Below are 21,297 nucleotides of genomic sequence, written 5' to 3'. Positions count from 1 at the left end.
TGGACGGATGGGGCCCGGTGGGCGTTGGTCGCGGGCTGAACGCGGGGCCGGACGCTGTCGGCGCCTCAGCCCGAGGCCGGCGCCCGGCCTCTGAGCCGCAGCGCCACTTACGGTTTTCTGGTGGTTCATTGGAGATAAGAGCCCCACAGACCGTCCTGCCCGGGCTGGCTTTGAACCGCCATCCTCAGATCTCAGCCCCCTCAGTAGCTGGGATGGCAGGCGTGAGCCACCAGCGCTCCACCAAAACGTTGGGGTTTTTTGTTTGTTTTTTGGGTTTTTTTGTTTGTTTTTGATAATTGATTCTGAAGGCCAGAAAATGGGGGGTTTTGATTGTTTTGTTTTGTCCAAGGCCGTGCAGAGCCCCAGGATATCCTACAGCTGAATTCTAAAATGTGGGCTCCAACATCCAAACTACTAAACTACCATGTGTACTGTTTTACCCATCTGACCCAGAAGCTTTCAGCAGTTTTCCAGTTGTTGTACTCGCTCTGTAGGGGCTTTTCATTCTACCTGTTAGAGATCTGAAGAACTCAGCATAAGGCTGGTAACCTGGCTTCCAGAGCCTGGTTTAAACTTCTTTAAGTACCATGGCTCTGCATTGTGCTATCCACTACTGTCTGCCACTCAACCTGCACTCAATCTCAGCTTGCAAAATAGTGCCATCTTTTTATTTACTATTTATTATTTTTACTTTTATTCTGGTGTGTTTTAGGACTTGAACCCAGGGCCTCAAGCTTTTACTTGGTTTTTCCACTCAAAGCTGGCACTACTACTTGAGTCACACCTCTACTTCCTATTAAGTTTTAGTGAGGATTTATTCTAAATAAAATTTAAACATTTCCTGCTCCCAGTGTTCTAATAGATAGCTTTCATACTTTTTGAGGTAGGTGAATATACAGGATTGTGTCATCTAGTAACTCCTAATCATTAGACAATGGTTCTGGGTCTAAGTTGGCTGAGGCACACTTAAAGCCTAGATAACCTTCAGGACTTTCTTTTGCCAGATATGCATTTCATTTTTTCTGCCTTCATCCTTCCAGGAAGAGTTCCCAGATTTTTATGATTTTAAAGGAGAAGGGAGATTCAGATAGCCTCTCCTGTGGTGTCTCGTCTGAGGAAACTTTGCAGTGAATGTTTCATTAGTGCTGTGGCTCTCAGCCCAGCCATGCCAAGCAGGATGCAGGTTTTGTTTTGCCTACAGGGCAGTACAGTTTTGGTCAGTTTCTGTTCTCTGACAGGTATCTCTGTGGCCTTTTACTTTTAAGTTCCTTTTTGTGAGCCGCAGGTGTAGAGATTTAATTGTTATAGTTCCATTCCTTGGCATATTGACTTTATATAGGACCCTTCTGTTAATTTTGGCGTGTGTGTGTGTGTGTGTGCGCGCGCGTGCATGCATGCGTGCTTGTGTTCTGGTCCTGGGCTTGAATTCAAGGCCTGGGCACTTGATCCCTGAGCAGTTTTTGCTCAAGGCTAGCACTACTGCTTGAGTCACAGCCCCACTTCTGGCTTTTTGGTGGTTCATTAGAGATTAGTCTCACAGATTTTCCTGTCTGGACTACTTCATACTGTTAGGTCTTAGACTTCTGAGTAGCTAGGATTACAGGCATGAGCTATGAACTAAAAACGAGTGCACCAATGCTCCGGAAATACCCACAGACAGGCCAGCCCCTCCCTTGCATGGGCCTTCCTTGCCATCCGCCCCGCTTCCTCAAAGGAGGGAAGAACCAGAAGGCCAGAAGTCAAAGGCTTGTTTAGTTCATAGTTTATTGAAGTTCTTCTCCCTTTCAGAGTCTGGAGCCCCTCCCACCAGATGGGCCTGATTTCGGAGCATTGGGAGATGAAGCCCAATTTGTTGAAATGGAACCTGAAGCTAAGCAGGAAATTCTGGAAAACAAAGATGTAAGTTTCCTATTGAAAGCCTAGTGCTGCAGCCTGTATACATATATATGTATGGAATTATATATGGATGTGTGTGACTAGACAGAGGTGGTTTTTTTTCCTATGTGATTATGTGGTTGATTTAGACAAACACATTCTTAGGTTTACTTTATGTGTGTGTGTGTGTGTGTGTATATATATATATACACACACACATACGCATATATGTATACACACACACACATGTTGTTGTTGTTGTTGGTTGTGGGGCCTGAACTCTGGGCCTGGGCTCTGTTCCTCATCTCTTCAGCTCAAGGTGAGCACTCTACCACTTGAGTCACAGCGCCACTTCTGGCTTTTTCTGCTCATGTGGTGCTGAGGAATTGAACCCAGGGCCTCATGCATGCAAGGCTAGCACTCTACCACTGAGCCACCTTCCCAGCCCCTCTCTAATTTCAAAGACTCAAATCAAGCCTAAGTTTATGTATCTTGCTCCTTGAAAAAAGCAACTCAGGTCTCAACTGCAGCTTTCCCCCAAGTTTGTTTTTTTTTTGGGTCTGGTCGTGGGGCCTGAACTCTGGGTCTGGGTCTGGGTGCTGTCCCTCAGCTCTTCAGCTCAAGGCTAGCACTCTACCACTTGAGCCACAGTGCCACTTCCGGCTTTTTTCTTTTTGCTTATGTGGTGCTGAGGAATTGAACTCAGGGCCTCAGGCATGCAAGGCAAGCGCTCTACCACTGAGCCACCTTCCCAGCCCCTCCCCCAAGTTTTTTAGTGTAAATATTAACTTTCTGACTTCTAAAGAGTTTGCAGGAGAGAGTGGACAGCTCTGGTGTGGTCCATGCAGGGTCTCTGGCAGGACATGGTGTATGGAGTGAGGGGTGGGCGGGGACCAGCCTGTGGGGGTGCATGTGGGCAGCCCAGAGGCCTTTGAGCCTTTCTGGGTAGCGGGCTGGCATGGTCCTGGCTTGGCTGGCTGTAGAAACAGGATCTGGTTCACAAATAGGACAGACCTAGGTCTGTACAGTCAGAATTTTGAAAAAGTGAAAACTAAGAATAAAGTCCATGAACAAGAAGACTTACAGGTTATTATCACAATTGAAGACCAGCTGGCCCGACACTTCAAGCACTTGTCTGTGGCCATGATGTCTGGAGCAGGCCTGCTCTTAGGTGCAGTTGGTGTGACCTTGTCCCCTGCAGGTGGTGGTTCAGCATGTGCACTTTGACGGACTGGGAAGGACGAAAGATGATATCATCATTTGTGAAATTGGGGAGGTTTTTAAGGCTAGAAACCTCATTGAGGTAAGTCGGCTCTGTTTGGCTTTTTTTTTTTTAAACGTATCTGTTGTACCTCTTTCTTGACCTTTGCTCTTGCCTGATGTCCAATCTCCCGGGCTCTCTTTCTTGCTGTGTTCACTTTGAGGGTTCTGTTCCCTCTTACCCCTACTCCCCAGCACTGCTTTCATTCTCCCTGGGGAAGCTCCCCCTGCCCCCCAGCAGCTACGTGCTGCTGGTCCTAGCCAGCTCTTCTCCATTGAAAGCCAATTGTACAGCCGCCTACTGGACTCTTCCTCAGGGAGTTGCCAGGGTGCCCTGCTCCATGCTGAGATCTGAAGTGACCCACTCACAGTGATCTTGTCTGTCTGACTCCTGGGGGGTGGGGCACTAGGTGAGGAGCCTTAACAGAGGGTCTCCAGGGCTTCCTCCTACAGGAGCCCTGCCTAGGGCTTGTGGTTACCCAGCCTGGCACCCTCCATCCTTCTGAGCAGGAAATCCCACCTACTTCTTCCATTCTTTCCCCTGAAGGGTAACACAATATCCTTTGTTATGATGCAAGATCCTTTGCTACTCTGCCTCCATTCGTCCTTAACAAGAATGGACTCCTGGCCTCAGAAAGGACTGCCGTTCATTGAAAGGAGGGAAAAGGTTGAACGCTGTTAGAATCATTAGAAAGTCAAAACAGCACAAGACAGCTGTGCACACTTCACAAAGAAAGCCGACTTCACAAGAGCTTGTGGTTCCTTCCAGGAAGGTGTGGTGCTCCACATGCGCCTCCAATGCCTTTTCTTTTTCTGCAGTCATTCTGCGCAGCCCACGTGCAATTGGCGTAGTGGGCATTCTTTGGTTTTGTTTTGTCAGTTGTGGGGTTTGAACTCGGGCTGGGCGCTGACCCTGAGCTCTCTGGCTCAAGGCTAACGCTCTACCACTTGAATCACAGCATCATTTCCAGTTTTCTGGTGGTTAATTGGAGAGAAGAGTCTCATTGCTTTGGACCACAATCCTCAGATCTCAGCCTCCTGAATAGCTAGGGCACTCTTGTGCTTTATGAAGGGCTGTGAGCATGGTTGGCACTCGAGTAGGCTCTATAGAGTGCCATCGGTGTGGTTGGCACTTTTTTTCTTTCTATCCTTATTATAAAGGTGTTGTACAGAAGGGTTAGAGTTACGTAAGTCAGGTAAAGAGTACATTTCTTTTTAGACAGAGTCACAACTTCCCTTCCTCCCAGTTTTTTCCTACCATTCCCACCCACAAGTTGTATAGTTTTTCTTTCTTTTTGTTGTTGTTGTTGGCCATAAGGCTTGAACTCAGCACCTGGGCGCTGTCCCTGAGTCCTTTTTTGCTCAAGGCTGGCACTCTACCACTTTAAGCCACAGTGCCAGTTCTGGCTTTCTGGTGGTTAATTGGAGGTAAGAGTCTTACACTTTCTTGCCCAAGCTGGCTTTGAACTGAGCTTCTCAGATCTCAGCCTCTTTGAGATCTAGGATTACAGGTGTGACCTACTAGTGCCTGCTGTATAGTTCATTCTCAACATAGTGTCCAGTGAGTACCACTGTCGCATTTGTCCATCTTTTGTCCCTCTGTGTCTGATGGTTGTAGGGTCTTGGTTGCGTTTGAGTAGGGCTTTTGCCACCCCATAGCTCTTTCCATTCTTAGCATGATTGGAGTGATCTGTGATTCTGCCAGTGGCAAAGGCCGGCCTGTCCTGTGGCCTTACTGTGTTTCTGTATCTTACAGAAACTCCTGTCTTTCCCCTCCCACAGGTAATGCGGAAGTCTCACGAAGCCCGGGAAAAGCTGCTGCGGCTAGGGATCTTTAGACAGGTGGATGTTCTGATCGATACATGTCAAGGTACATAATCCCCTTCACTCGTTCTCCAGGACCATAGAACAGCCATGTGTTTAAACATGGAAGGAGCGGAGTTCTACCTCCCCTTGAGGGACCACGGTGTCCACTTGACCCCCGGCCTGCACCTGAGCCCTCAGCGTGATGCTGAAGGAGGGGGTGGCTGCTCTCGGCCTTCTCTTTCCCAGAAGCTGCCCAAGGAGAGCAGATTTCCATCTTTGCCTTGCCTGTTTGGTATGCGAGGTTTGTGGGACTTATTTGTGCATTCTGTTCTTAATGTACACCTAACATGAAGTCTGTTAAAAGAAAACAAAACAGTATGGCACCAAGGCTCTGCCCTCCATCTGCCCTTCACCTGTGGGAGCCAGCTCTTGGGCATGTGAAGTCCTGCTCCGATGGCCTGGGCAGAAGGCAAGGGCCAGGCTCTTCCTGGGAGGGGCCATCGTCCCCACTGAGCCCACACTCTACAATGCCACCCTAGGCCTTGGTTGGTTGTGATGTGGCTGCTCTCATTTCTGACTGCTCACACCCTGGCTGAACGAAGGGCAGAATTTCCTCTTCCAGGTCCTTAACTGTTTCTTTTGAGGGGAGCTAAATTCTCATGGTCTCATGAATTCCTGTTTAAAGACCTCCCCGTGGGAGAGTAGATTTCTTAAGCAAGTATTTGCTTAAGCTAGCTCCTGTAGGCAAGGGTGACTATTTATGTACCTGTCCTACCACAGAATCTAGAAACAAGGCCAGTGTAGTAGTTTACACACCTCAGGTTCAAGACCAGCAAAAGCAAAAAATAACAAAATTCCATTTCAACAAATAAGTCAGTCATGACATTTCTTTTTTTTTTTTTTTTTTGGTTGGTCATGGGGCCTGAACTCTGGGCTTGGGCGCTGTCCCTCAGCTCTTCAGCTCAAGGCTATAACTTTACCACTTGAACCACAGCGCCACTTCTGACTTTTACTGCTTATGTGGTGCTGAGGAATTGAACCCAGGGCCTCATGCATGCAAGGCAAGCACTCTACCACTGAGCCACCTTCCCAGCCCAGGCATGACATTTCATGCCTATAAATTGCATTTATGCAGGAGGCATGCATACAGAAGAAGGTCAGGGTCCAGGTCATCCTGGGCCAAAACATGAAGTCCTATCTGAAAAGTAACTGAAGCAAAAAGCGGTGGGAGGTGTCGCTGGGTGTATAGAATGTCTACCTAGCAAGTCCAAATTCTGATGCTGGAAACTAGGCACAGGGTTTGGGGTTAGGATGTGTGTTTGGTTTTGTGCGGCACATTCTTGAAAGCAGATGACATTGTCTCTCTAGTGGGTGAAGTGATCGCGTGAGCACTCTACTCACGTGTTGACAGCTCCAGCCTTGCTGTTGTTGCTGCTGTTGTTGTTTTTTCCCAGCATGGGGCTTGAATTTGGCCTGGGTGTTGTCCCTGAGCTCTTCAGCTCAAGGCTAATGCTCTACCACTTGAGCCACAGCACCACTTCCAGTTTTTGGGTGGTTTATTGGAGATAAGAGTCTCACTTTCCTGCCCATGCTGGCTTTGAACTGCGATTCTTACATCTCAGCCTTCTAAGTAGCTAGGATTATAGGCATGAGCCACCGGCGCCTGGCTTGCTACTGCTTTTGTTCCTCAGGTGAAGATGCGCTTCCTAATGGGTTGGATGTTACCTTTGAAGTAACAGAGCTGAGGAGGCTGACGGGCAGTTACAACACCATGGTCGGCAACAATGAAGGCAGCATGGTACGCTGGGGCCCACCTGGTACGCCCTGTGGGGACCTTGCACTCCAGCTTCCCAGCCCTTTCTTATTCCATGTGTCACGTGTTGTGTGTCATGTGTCACGCACCATGTGCTGTCTGTCCTTTACCGGGCCTGCGGCTCATTAGCCGGGGGGAGGTAACACTAACACCAGTAAGGAAGAATGTTTTGGAGAAGGGTTGGGGTAGGGGGTCCCATGTCCTGGCCAGAATCCATGTGAGTGCAGTCTTCAGCAAAGGCACCTGATGATGGCTTAAAGCCATGGTAAACACTGACCAGTGGCCAGGTTTGTGCTCTGTCTGGTCTTCTGTTCCTACTAAAAGCCCCATCCTTCTATTTGGACCATTGCTTTTCCTTTTTTATTCTAGGTGCTCGGCCTCAAACTCCCAAATCTCCTAGGACGTGCAGAAAAAGTGACCTTTCAGTTTTCCTACGGAACAAAAGAAACTTCGTATGGCCTGTCCTTCTTCAAACCTCAGCCTGGGAACTTTGAGAGAAAGTAGGAAGCCAAACAGACCCTAGAGCTCCGTGGCTTGGCTTGCGTGTGTGTGTGTGCGCGCCCCCTGGTGGCGGTGGCCCTGAGCTGTGTTTGCATGTGTGCACCTGGGTATCCTGGCTGCTAAGCTCTGTCCCCTTGCTCCTAGCTTCTCTGTGAACTTGCATAAAGTCACCGGCCAGTTCCCATGGAGCTCCCTGCGGGAGACAGACAGAGGCGTGTCTGCTGAGCTGAGCGTGAGTACCGTCCTCCCGGTGTTCCAAGCACCTGTGGGCTCAGTGCGAGGGAGGCCAGTGCCTCTGCTCCAGCACGTGCAGGCGGCATGTGCAGAATAGCTGCAGGCGTGCTGGTCTGGCGCCGTCTGTGCTCTTGGCCGCTTGTCTTCCCTCAGACATAGCCCGCAGAGTGGCTGCATATTGCTGGAAGGTTCCATCATTAGCTCACACTCCAGTTAGGCTAGAGGGATGTGTCTCAAGTGCGGCATACGAATGAATAGTATTTTTACTTTAGTTTTGGCTTTTTGAGGACCCACTCCTTTCTTTGTTTGTACTCTTCTTTCCATGAGACACACAGTATATAGAGAAGTCCCTGAGTGGAGTGTCAGACCCACAGCAGCCCAGGCCCCAGCCTGGAAGAACGGGGGGGGGGGGGGGGGGGGCTGGAGGAGGAGGAGGCCCCGACATGGCCTTGAGACTGGCAGCATGTGTGACCCGGGCTTCTGCAAAGAGATGGGAGCATGCGTTAAGTCCTCATGGCTTGCGTGTGCCGTGGAAGTGTGAGACTGAGGCTTGGGTGGGCTTGCAGGTCAAATACATTCCAGTACCCACAGCTGGGCCCAGCTTCCCTTGCCCATGGCAGACTTACCTTGTCTGGAACGGTGGCTCTCGGACTTCTGCTCTGAGCTCCGGCCCTGTTGGGTCTCCACGGGGCGCCTAGACAGCTGCTGTGGGGGCAGCTGTGGTCAGCACCCCACCTTTTCCCTCATGCCCTCTTGCCTTGTCCCTAAGCCTTGTAAAGTTTAGAGTCCTGGGAAAGTCGGAACACGGGTTCACGTGGGTGGCAGGGAAGGGGAGTGCCGAGGCACAGAGCGGTGGCTGCTGGGAGGGCACAGGTGGGTGGGGGTAGCCTGCGTCGGGAGGGTCAGGCTCTTCTGTGCCCTCAGCTCTCTGCCCTGTGAGGTAGCACCGTCTGTCTTTGGGTCCTGACAGACTGCAGAGCTGCCAGCGGGCCCACTGTGCCAGGCTGGGTGGGTAAGGAGTGAGGGGGTCTGGGTCGATGGGGAAGGACCTGCGTCGCAGAGGTGGTGACAGAGCCAGGGCTCCCCCTCCCCTCACATGGCATCACTGAGTTCTCGGTACCTGGGAGTTGCTGAGATTCTTGTGGGTTGTCTCTTAGGCTTAGGGGTGGGGAAGGACACAGGCTGTGCTCTGGGAGCTTAGGGAGAGCTGGCTTCACAGCTGCCAGCAGCCCCATTCCTGCTTCTGAGAGGAAGTGGGGTGCTGTCGTGGGGCCTGGGACGCTGGCTCGGCTTTCCCCACAGTGTCCAGGCGGCGGAGCGGGTATGATGGAGATGACGGCACGTGTTGTAGTCGCCTCCAGCTTTCAGGCCTCCTCTGCTCCCCCTCAGTTATTTAACCAGTTCCGCTGACGGCATCTCACTGCCCGTGTGCTTGCAGTTCCCCATCTGGAGAACCTGCCACACCGTGAAGTGGGAGGGCGTGTGGCGGGAGCTGGGCTGCCTGTCCAGGACCGCATCGTTCGCCGTGCGCAAGGAGAGTGGCCACTCGCTCAAGTCCTCTCTCTCGGTAAGGCCCGGCTGCACGCTGGAATTGCCACCGTGCACTGCCTTGTGCCACTGTTTTTCAGTGGTACTCGTGGTGCCAGGAATTGAATTGATGTGCTTCAGAGTCACCAGAGGCAGCAGCTGGCTGGCTGGCTGGCTTTGGCCAGAGCACCAGGCTCATGAGAGACGGGGCAGCCCCATGGCGGGTGGGAGCCCTCCTGGACTCCTGGGAGTTGGAGCTAGGTAAAGGAGGGCCAGAAGCCCGCAGCCAAGCCAAGGCGCGCTGCGACTTCAGCGGCCTTGCCCAATGTCTTCCAGCATGCCATGGTCATCGACTCGCGGAACTCCTCCATCCTCCCGCGATGTGGGACCTTGCTGAAGGTCAACCAGGTACAGCCACTCCAGAAGGCGGGGAGCCTTTCCACCACCTCACACTGGGTACCGGCTCAGGGCAGCCCTAGAGGATGGGGTGCACAGTATGCATAAGTATTCAGCTTTTCCTAAGGCCTGAAAATGTAGCTGTGGTAGAGTGCTTTTCTAGCATGTGTGGATGGCCCTGAGTTCCACCCCTAGAACTTCAGAAAGAAGAAAGTTCTAGAAAAGTTTGCAAGGATGGTTAGCTCCACTCAGGGACCCTGGCATCACTCCTTGTCCTGTAGTTCAGTCCTGTGCCTTCACAGAACCTGGGGTGACAGACGCAGTAAGCGGGTGGTGGGGAGAAGGTGGTGCAGACAAGCAACAGGCCAGCAGAGGGCGCATGCTTCCACTCCTCCGGCTCCTCCGAAGCCTGTAGTCTACCTTCACTTCCCCTCTTGTACTGAAGCGGACTTTCCGCCCTGCCATGAGGTTAGCCACCTTGCCAGTACAAGGGAGGTTGTGCGGGGCCGGAATCTAGCCAGAAGCAGGATCTTGAGTTTCAGAAGAGCAGACAGAAATGGGAATGCCCTGCAAGTGTCCTGCACTGGCCCAGGGCAGCTGACCTTCCCAAACGGGGCACTGAGCCACCTGTCCGTCGGGAGCTGTGCTGTCTGCTGCATCCCCCACAGTGGTTCAATGCGCACCACAATCCTCTGTTTCTGTCCACTCAGCGCAGAGGACACAGCATCTAGGGCATGGCAGGTTCTGCTGCTTTCTGAAAACACAAGACAATCACAAAACCCATTTGCTCCTCTGAGCTGTGGCCCTTGTGTGCAGGAGCTGGCCGGCTACACCGGAGGAGATGTGAGTTTCATCAAAGAAGACTTTGAGCTCCAGCTCAACAAGCAGCTCATGCTGGATTCTGTGAGTGGGTGCCCGCTCCCATCCCCCATCCCCTTTGGGGAACAGTAGTTCCTGAACCAGAGTCCGAATTCTTTACACTGCAGTGTCAGCTCCCCGGTAGTGTGGCATGGGGGGCCAGCACCGGGAAGCCAGGGCGGAAAGTGAGTTCCAGGCCATTCTAGGCGCCGTAGGGAGACCCTGTCTCAACAAGAAAAGAACACAGCCCACCCAGCAACCTTTGTCCCTGACGTCAGCGCTTCCGAGTCCACTGATGTGTGCAGGCCCTTGGCAGCCCGGCCTCCTGCCCAGCTTCAGCCCTGCCTCATCTCTGCTTGGACCCTGCCATCTCACCTGCCATTATACGTACATCCTGCTATAGTGCTCTTCCTGCAGTCTGCTCACCCCTACATCTCCCTCCCCAAAGCCCCACCTAGGTCTAGTGGGTGGGTAAGTGCTGTGGAGGCAGACCCCTGACCTGGACATGAGGATGCACAGAGGGGTCTGCCTGGTGCAGGGAGGAGTATCAGCGTCCAGGCCTTCATCCAGCCTGATGGCCACGACATTGCTGGCTTTGTGTAGGGTGCGGGTCGCTCGTTCCTGCCCTGTTCTGCCTCGTCCGCCAGGCCCGGCTTGTCCTGCGGCCAGCGCTTCCCATAGCAGAGGGGCTGATCACCTGAGCTCTGCCGCACTTGAGGCTGGCTTCCCTTGGAATTTGTCACAACCATGTGGCATTCAGGGTGGGCCAGCTTTTGCCTGCTCGTGTCCCTGGGAACACGGGCGTGCAGGACGGCAACTCCGGTCCGCTCTGTTGGCACAGGTGATCTCGGCATCTCTCTGGGGAGGAATGTTGGTGCCCATCGGTGATAAGCCCTCAAGTATTGCCGACAGGTAAGTGAAAGTCCACCATCAGCCATTTGCTGTCCACCAGCGGCCGTTTCTTCATGCGAGGTCCCCTGGATCTTGATGGGTTTGTTATTCTTATTTTTTGTTAATCATGGGGCTTAAACTCAGGTCCTGGGTGCTGTCCCCAAGCTGTTTTGCACATGGCTAGCAAGCACTCTACCACTTTGAGCCATTTTGAGGAATTGGAAATGAGTCTCATGGACTTTCTGCCCAGGCTGTCTCCAAATCGCAATCCTCAGATCTCAGCCTTCTGAGTAGGTAGGATTGTGGTGTGAGTCACCAGCACCATTGTTGGCTATTTTCTTTTTTCGAAGATGGGTGATTTAGCTACACTGTACTTTATACGTTAGAGCTCTTTTTGAAGCACTGGATTTTCATTATTATTTTATCACATTAAGTGGTGGTCTTTTATTATTATGAAAAATGTAGTTCACACTTGTAGACATGCAAAACTAGAGAAATAATTATTAAAAAGTGAAATCTGCTGGACGCCAGTGGCTCACACCCGTAATCCTGGCTACTCAAGTGGCTGAGATTTGAGGATCATGGTTCAAAGCCAGCCCAGGCAGGAATGTTTGTAAGATTCTTTATCTCCAATTAACCACTAGAAAAACCAGAAGTGGTGCTGTGGCTCAAGTGGTAGAGCCCTAGCCTTGAGCTGAAGAGTACAGGTCAGTGCCCAGGCCAAGACTTCAAGACCTATGACTGACTTAAAAAAAAAAAAGTTTTTTGTTTTGTTATTTAATTATAAGGGGTTACAGGTTAAAAAGTTCAATGTTACTTGGTGACAAGTAAGAGTTTACATTTGGAACTCTGTTCTCCCAGTATTTGTGGTGGCCGTGCCTTTTGTGTGTGCATATATGTGCATTGTATGTGTGTGTGTGCAGTAACATCTACGTATATGTGTGTGTGTGTGTTAAGGTGTTAAGATATTGATTTACATAGAAGTTTCTGTCTTTGTTAAGAAACTTTTTAAAATTTATACAGAGTAATCATTCACCCAGTCTTGAGAATTTTTTTTTAAAGCAATGCTGGAGTTTGACTCAGGGCCTCCTCGCATTTGCTAGGCAGGTGCTCTACACTTGAGCCACACCCCAGCCCTTCTTTGCTGTAGTTATTTTAGGGATAGGGTCTTGTATTTATGCCCAAGCCAGCCTATACCTTGATCTTACCTATCATTCTCTAGGATAACTAAAGTGGCAGGCGTATGCCACAGTGCCCAGCTGTTGGTTGAGATGGATCTTGTGAACTTTTTCTGGTTTTCTTATGGTAGAACAAAGGTTTGAACTCAGTGTCTTAGGCTAGCTAGGCTGGCAGACTACACTAAGTCACGCCTCCTCTCTACTTTTGTGCTATTGGTTCTTGCTTCCTGCCCAGATACATGGTCACCATCTGCCTACTTACAGGTTTCCCACAATTGCTGGGATTACAGATGTGTGCCATCATATCCACTAGCTTCCCTCTGTGGAGTCTCTTGAACTTCTGGGGCTGGCCTAGCAGCGTGAACCTCCCAGTGTTAGCCTGGTATGTAGTTTGGGATGACTGACATATGCCACTGTGTTCAGGATGGGTTGGAAGGGAGGCGACCTCTCTAGAGTCACAGTCCTCCCCATCTCAGGCTTCCAAGCAGTGGGGGTTGTAGGTACGAGCCATTGCCGCTTGCCCTCTGGAACTTCTTTGTTTGGGCTTGCCTCCATCTTTCATCCTTTCCATCTTACTCTTAAATAGCTGGAATTAAAGTATGAACCGCCACACCCCACTGAAATCTTCTAGAGTACATTTTACAGCATGCGTGTAATGTAACATTACTTGCACATACCTCACTTTTCACCCTACCCCATACTTTGAGCATTTGGAGTTTGAACTCAGGGTCTGTGCTTGGCAGGCAGGCACTCTACCACTTTAGCCATACCCCCAGCGGTAGTTAAAGGAGAATTGAAGCAGGGCAGTGGTCGTTCTGGCCTAGCTTCCTGGGAGGCCCAGGCCCCTGGCTGCCCTCAGGGCCCTGCAGATGTGCTGGGCCACACCAGGGCAGAGCATTGGCATGGCTGGTGAGCACAGCATGCAGGGGGCTGGTCTTCCCAATTTTCCCTCCGTAGCCAAGTGTTTGTGAATGTAGTCATCGAACTGGAGTTTAAAAGTCCACTATGTGGCTACCCCTCGGGCCTGTGTGTTCAATGCCTGGGCCCCACGGGTGTCATGGGACCCGGCTGGAGGAGGTCAGCTTGTGGGCATCCCTACCACCTTTCCCTCCCTCTGCTTCCTGTCCACCATGAGCTGGACAGCCTTCCCCTCCGCTCCTGCCGCCACCGTGCTCAGCATCAGCAGAACAGAAACCTCTGAAACCCCCGGCCAGAATCAGTACTCTCCCGTGACTTGTGCCAGCATCCTGCCAGAGCGGTGAGGAGGCAAACAGCACGCCTCGTGTTTTTTAAAGAAATGATAAGGTGGCAGGGTGCTGTGGCTCACACCTGTAATCCTGGCTACTGAGGAGGCTGAGATCTGAGGATTGTGACTCAGTTCTCAGGGTTGTCGGCCAAAGCAGACTAATCCAAGAGAATCTTAACCTCTAATCTAGCACTTTCAACCAGAAGTGGAGCTGCAGCTCAAGTGGTAGAGCACCAGCAGTAGAAAAAGCCAAGCAAGGGCTAGGATGTAGCTCAGTGGCAAAGTGCTTGCCTAGCAAATGCGATGTTCTGGGTTGGATCCCCAGTACGTTGAAAAGATTTTTAAAAATACAGTTTAAAAAAAACACACACACACAAAAAAAAAACAGGGCTGGGAAGATGGCTTAGTGGTAGAGTGCTTGCCTAGCACACATGAAGCCCTGGGTTCGATTCCTCACTACCATATACACAGGAAAAAGCTGGAAATGGTACTGTGGCTCAAGTGGTAAAATGATAGAATGTGAGGCCCTGAATTCAAGCCCCAGTACCAGCACAAAAACAAGGAATATGAAGACTTGCCAGTCTTGCGGTGTGCGATGTGTGTGTAGTGTTCCGATGAGTGGCTCTGATTGTGCTGTTGTTCACAGGTTTTACCTCGGAGGACCCACCAGCGTCCGTGGATTCAGCATGCACAGCATCGGGCCTCAGAGTGAAGGTTGGTCCACGCCTCTCCTTGTGCAGGCCATGGTCTGTCCATGTGTCTCCTGCTTGAAGGACAGCAGTGATAGATGCTTGCATTTTACAGCAGTGCATCCTACGGCAGGCATTGGTGCTGATTGAGTCTTATTAGAAAGGGAGGAAGTAGATCTCAGCAAAAGTACTTAGAAGATGGGGCTGGGAAGGTGGCTTAGTGATAGAGTGCTTACCTTGTGAACAGCCCTACTAGTGTTCCACTGATGGCATTTCAGTTTGCAGAAGAGTGGTGGAAATTCCTGGCTCACATCCCTCCCCCTCCCCACCCCCGAGCATTGCATCTCCTGTGGAGCATTGGCTAGAAATAGTGAGCCAGGGCTGGGCGCTGGTGGCTCACGCCTGTCATCCTAGCTGCTCAGGAGGCTGAGATCTGAGGATCAAGGTTCAAAGCCAGCCCGGGCAGGAAAGTCCATGAGACTCTGATCTCCAGTTACCCACCAGAAAACTGGAAGTAGCGATGTGGCTTAAAGTGGTAAAGTACTAGCCTTGAGTGCAAAAGCTCAGGGACAGCAGCGCCCAGGACCTGAGTGCAAGCCCCACGGCAGACAGCACCAGTAAATTCTTACTCAAGCCCCTAGTCGTCTCGGGCAGTCGATGATCAGACAAATGCCCATGTCCTGGGAGCCATTTCACTGGCCCCAAACCCTGGGCTCTGCCCTCTCCTCCTCCATCTCCCACACAGTGAGCTCCTGGCAAACATATTTGGTTTTTTTTTTGTTGTTTTTTTTTTGTAGTGTTGGGGTTTGGACTCAAGGCCTTGTGCTAGCTCCACCACTTGGTTCCCCTTCTAGCATCCCTCCCTTTTATTTTGCTAGCTGTTTTGGCAGTAAGAGTCACATAGCCTTTTCTGCCCAGGCTGGCTTCAAACTTCAATCTTGGTATCTCAGCTCCCTGATTAGCTGGGATTATAGGTGTGAGTCACTGGTACCCAACTCAACCAGACTTTTTTTTTAAACGGTCTCTGGTTTTCCAGAGCGTCAGAGTTGGAGCCACACAGTCTGGGGCATTTTCAGACTGACTTTCTCAGCCGTGTGCATGGAAGGCCTCCATGTCTTTTGGGGGCTGTCAGGGATTTGGTTCCAACTCAGGTGAACCACAGTTCTTTATCCACTCGGCTGCTCTAGTGTTGCTTGATCACATAGAACTTCAGTAAACTTGTATGCAGCCCCTACAGATGTGAGCTTGATATCTCTGGGTAAATACCAGAACATGGGGCTGGGCCAAGGTAAGAAGCTTCCACCAGCTTCCAAGTGGGCTGTCTGTTTTACATTCTCCCCAGTAAGTGGTTTATAGTGGCTGCCGCTTTGCTTTCTTGACTATAATTGTTTTAAACCCAGATCTAGGTTGTGTACATTGATGCTGCATTTGAAATGATTACAAAGCAGCGCCTTGGCCTTGGCCCTCATGTCTGTCTATCTGTGATGTCAGGTGTGGGTCTGGATGGAAAGCAGATGTGCTGGGAAACTTTAAGTGTCTTGCTGTCTGGGAAGGGGTCGTGGCCACTCTCCCTCTACCCGCTTTGCTCCCCAGCACCTGCTGCCTCAGAGGTGTGACCACCGTCACTGAGCCCAGTAGGCAGTGTTCTAGCAGGTTCTCCAGCTTTATAAAATTCCTGTAGTCTGTGCTGGTGGTCACCCCTGTAATCCTAGCTACTTAGGAGGCTGACATTTGAAGATTGTGTTTTGAAGCCAGCTTGGGCAGGAAAGTATGTGTGGTGTTGATGTCCAGCTACTACAAAAGCCAGTGGTGGAGCGATGGCTTAAGTGCAAAATGCTTGTGCAAAAATGCTCAGGGACAGTGCCCAAGCCCTAGGACCTGCACAAAAATAAAAGTCTCTTAAAACTAGCCCCCGCAGGAACAGAGGTGGCCGGGTGGCTGGTCAGTAGAAGGACAAGCTCAGGGGACACCCTCGCTGGGTGATGGCATGATGTCTCAGAAAGGTGCAGGAGGCAGAGCAAGGCAGAGTGGAGCCGGGACAGCCTCCAGGCAAGGGGCGGGGCGGGGCAGTGGTGAGAGGGTTCAGATGTCCACTGGAGTGCGGCCGGACAGGAAGGGTGGCCATCTGTTAACTGAAGTGTGTGTACACACTGTTCCCTGGTGGTGGTCCTCGTTCTCAGTGTTTCTGAGGTTTTTTGCAGTAGGTCCATGTTTAGATCAGACTTACAATGAGAAAGGAAGGGGGGGGGTCTGGAATGGAGCAGAGTTGGCCTCCCCCATCAGTGGACTCTTAAGCGGGCAGGCTGCCCAGTCCTGGGGGGGGGGGTCCTGCTGAGGATGAGCAGAGTGTTCTTTCTGAGGTCTGCTGTTGTCCAGGAGGGCACTGAGACAGGCGGGCTGGTAGACACTGAGTGGCTGGAGGGGGTCTTGGCTCTGGTGACTGAACAATGCAGGAGACCTGAACTGCTGACAGTGTAGAGGTGGAGCGGACACTTCGCCTAGTCCTCATCCCTGTGCCCGGAACCTGCACAGATGGCTGCGTTTTGTTTTTTGGTCTGGAAAGTTTGCTGAAATATTGCATATCTGCAGGTTGTGGCAGCACGGGTCTAACCCCAGCTACTCGGGAGGCGGGGGCAGGAGCATCTCAAGTTGGAGGCCACAGGCGCCCCCCCACCCCCACCCCACACTCCTGTAGGCAGAGTGCTTGTTCATCACAAGACCCTAAGTTCAGCCTTCACTACCACAGAGCAAAAGCCAAAACCACAGGCACTTCACGGCATCGTTCCCTGCCAGGTGGCCTGTGCGTATTTATAGAGACCAACAGTTCTGGTGGATTCAAGTTCATCCTTCCCTAAGCCGCTCTGCCTTCCGCCTCAGGAAAGCAAGAAAAGAAAATACTTAAAATGAGGCCGAGGGAGGAACAGGAGGAGAGAGGGGGCGGTGGGGGAGGAGGAAGAGGAAGGGTGGGAGTTGAGCCCCTGTCCTGTGTTATGTTTTGTATTTGATGGTCAGGGTTCCGCTCGCCCCTGAGGCCTGTGGGTATTGACTGTGTTGTTCTGCGTTGCTCTGTTCTGCACCGGCAGGAGACTACCTGGGCGGGGAGGCATACTGGGCGGGCGGCCTGCACCTGTATAGCCCGCTGCCATTCCGGCCCGGCCAGGGCGGCTTTGGTGAACTTTTCCGAACCCACTTCTTCCTCAACGCAGGAAACCTCTGCAACCTTAACTATGGTAAGACTCACCTGCCGCGAGGCCAGCGCGACCCTGAGAATGGGGCCTGCGACATCCTTAAAGCAAAGGCTTGGACCAGTGGGTGGAGTGACGGGAGCATGCCAGGAAAGTGGCCTCCAGTGCTGTCTTCAAAGGCAGTCTGTTGTTCACTTCACCATGCCTCGAGTCTACTTCACTGTGCCTTGAGCTCTGTCTGTGGGTCACTGGACCCCAAAGTGCAGGATGCACATGCCACCCTCAGGGCCCCCTGCCGGGGAAAACGCTGCAGCCCTTGTCTAGCCTAAGGCAGGAGTCAGGGCTTCCCAGTGCGCGGGTGGGGCCAGGGAGTCAGGGGACAGAACATGCAGGCCCAGGGTATTGAGAAGACTCAGCTAAGGGGGTACAAAGGAAGTGAGGGGCCAAGCCCCTAATTATAGGGTGCAGATCTCCCCACGTATGTATCTAAACAGCCCTTTGCTCACATGTCCCCTTTTCTTTCAGGGGAAGGCCCCAAAGCCCACCTCCAGAAGCTGGCTGAATGTATCCGCTGGTCGTATGGAGCTGGTATCGTCCTCAGACTCGGCAACATTGCCCGCCTGGAGCTTAATTACTGCATCCCCATGGGCGTGCAGCGGGGTGACAGGTGCGTGCCTGCTCCTCAGGCGGGCAGCTCTGCAGATGCTTCCTACCACACCTTCCTCTGAAGGGAGCCCTCCCTCTCTCTCTCTCTCTCTCTCTCTCTCTCTCTCTCTCACAGGCACACACACACAACTGTGGTTCATGCACTTGAACCCATGGACTCCACCAATTGAGTAGGAAGGCAGGGTTGCAGTACCGACCATGGCCACCTGGTGTCAGTGTGCGCCCGGCAGTGGCATTGCTCCCAGAGCCTTAATCCAGAGCCGTACTTCTCTCTCTCTCTCTCTTGCTTGCCCTCAGGTTAAATCTGAAAAATGGGTTTCAGAGGCTAATTCCAACAGGTGTCTTTGGAAGGAAGCAGCCTGCTTTGAGGTTCTGTGCACAGGCCAGAGTGGAGGGGTAGTGTCCCCAGGCTGGGCGCAGGCTCTCTGCCCTGCTGCCATGTTGGTGGAGCAGATGTCTGCTCTGGGCAGTGATGCTGCCCTGGCATAGCATCCCATTCCTGGCGTGAAGCTTTGTGGTCAGAAGGGGATTTTGTGGTGTGGCCTGGTAGTGTCTCAGAGCAGGACGGTCTGTGAGGAGCCGCCCTGAGCCCTGCAGTACACGGCATGCTGTAACTGGGAACTGAGGCCTTTACAGAGGAGATGGGTCTGAGATGCCTGCCCAATCTATCCCAGAGTGATTCATGGTGCTTTCACTTCACTCCCAGAGCTCCATCTCTAGAGACTCTTGGCAAGTCAGCACTTGCTTTTGGGGGAGGGCTGGGGTACCCTCCAAGAGTGTGGAACTCCTGTCCTAAACCTGAGAACTTGAGCTGCAGGGGGCTGTGCGCTGCTGGTGAGGTGCGTGTGGGCAGTCTGCAGGGGTGCAGGGAAGCTGCTGGAGGGGCTGGGGGAGTTCCACACTGGGGATGAGCTTTCCCCTCGCCCATCCCCTGCCCTGTGGGTCGTGCGCCTTCCCCATCTTCAAGACCTCAGCTGCCAATTCATGGCGAATATCCTGGGCCAGGGCTGCAGCAGGCAGCGATAGCGAGGAGAGGGGAGAAGCAGCGGGCGATGGAGGGGTCTGGAAGGTGCAGGGCCTGGTGGCAAGCAAAATTAGCTTGGCTCCCTTGGAGTAGCTGCAATGCCTGCTTGCTTTCTGAGTTAGGTAAGCCAAAACCTTGGTTATTTTTGTCTCAGTGCTTATTTGCAGACGTTACTCTAAAATGGCAAATGTCAGCATAGGCATTTTTTTGCTGACCTGACGGCAGACATAAAAGCAAACCACTTAGACCCGACCCCACTAAGTGGTGCAGACAGTGCCAGCTTTGATTTCACATCTTTGCCTTTCAAGGGTAAGTCACAGCGCCTGCCTGCAAGTGCACGTTCACGGCTCTGCCTGGGTCTGCAGTGGATAGCCGTCCATCCCAGAAAGTGCTGTGCCCGCTCTGACCCCTGACCCTTGCATCGCCCCTCCTTCCCGATCAGGAGCAGACGGGCAGCCAGGCCAGATCGAGGAACCCAGCACGCTTCCAGCGGCAAGGGGCTTTTTGTTCCTCCTCCCCCCTTACCCCGGCCCTTCTCAGTGTGTGCCCCCCCCCCCATCAGGGAGGAGGCAACACCAGGTTTATATCTTCATTTTGCCTGTTCCAGTCACCAGAAGCTGTTTCTTAGCCTACCAGGAAGAAGTAGCTGGGGTTGGGGACTCAGGTTGTGAAAGCCAGTGTTAACTTCTACCTCTCTTTTCAGGATATGTGATGGCGTCCAGTTTGGGGCTGGAATTCGCTTCCTGTAGCTGGTGCCCCTGCAGGAGCTGCTCCGGAACCACTCGCTGCGCGCAGTGCACACTGGTCCTGTGAGAACCATGTCAATAAATTTTAAAGACAGATCTTGCGCAGGGCCGTGGGTCTGGTCTGCTTCCTCCAGGCCCTCACCCCTCACGGGCCTTCCTGGGGCAGCTGCGTTCACACATCCTAGGGTTGGGACCCAGGGACCTCTCAAAATAGTTGGGAACTACTCTTAACATGTGGCACATTTTACTTTATTTTTATTTTTTATTTATTTATATTTTTTGTCAGTCGTGGGTCTTGAACTCTGGGCTTGGGCTTTGTCACTGAGCTCTTCAGCTCAAGGCGAGCGCTCTACCACTTGAGCCACAGCGCCACTTCTGGTTTTCTAGTGGTTTATTGGAGATAAGAGTCTCATGCACCTTCCTGCCAGGGCTGGCTTTGAACCATGATCCTCAGATCTCAGTCTTTGAGTAGGTAGGGTTACAGGCGTGAGCCACCAGCGCCCGGCTATGTGGCACATTTTAAACCTCCTTTGGAGTCTTCCGGACAGTGGTGCCTGGCTTGAGGCCTGCCCTTCCCACGCCATGTGGGGCCCTCACTTCCCTGCCTCCTGGCCCCCTTTGATGATGTTTTTGCCAAGTGACCTTGGGGTTTGGGGAGCAGCCTGAGCCCAGGGAGAGCCTCAGTCACCCCCAGGCTATCCGGGACCCCCCCTACCTCCACCCACGTTGGCTGGGCTTCACGGAGACAAGGGAGGGGCCCAGCTTGCCTTTCCTAGTTGGGAGAGTGAGGAAATAAACTTTCCCTGAGTTGTGAAGCGTTTGCGCTCTCATCGTGCTTGTAGCGAGATGCACAAGCCATGGCCCTGGCTTCTGTGTTTCCAGTGTGGATTCAACCAAAACCCAGCAGTAGCTCCTCAGCCCCCCAGACCTCTGGGCCTGTGTCTCCCACATCGGAGGAGACCCCGGAGCCCCAGAAGCTGGCTGTGGAGTTGCTGCAGGACGAGCCCACTGTGGGCAGTGCAGCCTGAGGAGTTCAGCCGAGAGCTGCCTCTACTTGGTGGCAGACAAGGGGAGCCGGGAGCGCACCCCTGCTGGTGGCAGGGCAGGGGGGGAGAAGAGGGGGGGTGGCCAGAGACCCCAGGAAGGGCTTTTCACCTAAGACCATGTTCTTGGGCAAAGAGTTTTCATAGCTCCAGCTCTGGGGACCCAGGTAGAAAAAGAGGAGGCTGAGAAAGCTCTTGGGGAGCAACACGGCCCTGCGTGTCATTCTGTGCCTGCACGTTCTGCACAGGGCTGGAGGTGAGCCTAGTGACCCGGCAGCCCTTGCTGGCTGGCTACCGTGCACTTGGTGCAGCCAGAGATGCCAGCCAGTGCCCCCGATGGTGTGTTGTTTCGGGAAAGT

At 52.5% G+C, this 21,297-nt stretch overlaps 1 protein-coding gene across 1 annotated transcript; it reads left to right on the top strand.

The window, feature by feature from the left end:
- Positions 1–1,707: 1,707 nt before the first annotated feature.
- On the top strand, positions 1,708–19,996 carry Samm50 (SAMM50 sorting and assembly machinery component). Its single transcript, XM_013035430.1, has 14 exons — positions 1,708–1,899; positions 3,077–3,178; positions 4,918–5,005; positions 6,633–6,739; positions 7,124–7,254; positions 7,400–7,487; positions 8,928–9,056; positions 9,353–9,424; positions 10,229–10,315; positions 11,112–11,182; positions 14,232–14,299; positions 17,358–17,504; positions 17,985–18,126; positions 19,853–19,996. Exons 1-14 carry the CDS (start codon positions 1,858–1,860, stop codon positions 19,896–19,898), a joined length of 1,320 nt encoding a protein of 439 aa, XP_012890884.1. The 5' UTR covers positions 1,708–1,857; the 3' UTR covers positions 19,899–19,996.
- Positions 19,997–21,297: the final 1,301 nt, after the last annotated feature.

The sequence above is a fragment of the Dipodomys ordii genome, unplaced genomic scaffold, assembly GCF_000151885.1.
Source record: "Dipodomys ordii isolate 6190 unplaced genomic scaffold, Dord_2.0 Scaffold211, whole genome shotgun sequence".
Taxonomy (NCBI): domain Eukaryota; kingdom Metazoa; phylum Chordata; class Mammalia; order Rodentia; family Heteromyidae; genus Dipodomys; species Dipodomys ordii.
The sequence above is the reverse complement of the archived record's forward strand: the minus strand, read 5'-3'. Positions and strand labels throughout refer to the sequence as shown.

Coding starts and splice junctions, on each gene's coding strand:
- Samm50 (XM_013035430.1), top strand. CDS start 1,858: ATGGAACCTGAAGCTAAGCAGGAAATTCTGGAAAACAAAGAT. Junction 14,300..17,357: donor CATCGGGCCTCAGAGTGAAG/GTTGGTCCACGC, acceptor CTGCACCGGCAG/GAGACTACCTGGGCGGGGAG. Junction 17,505..17,984: donor CCTCTGCAACCTTAACTATG/GTAAGACTCACC, acceptor CTTTTCTTTCAG/GGGAAGGCCCCAAAGCCCAC.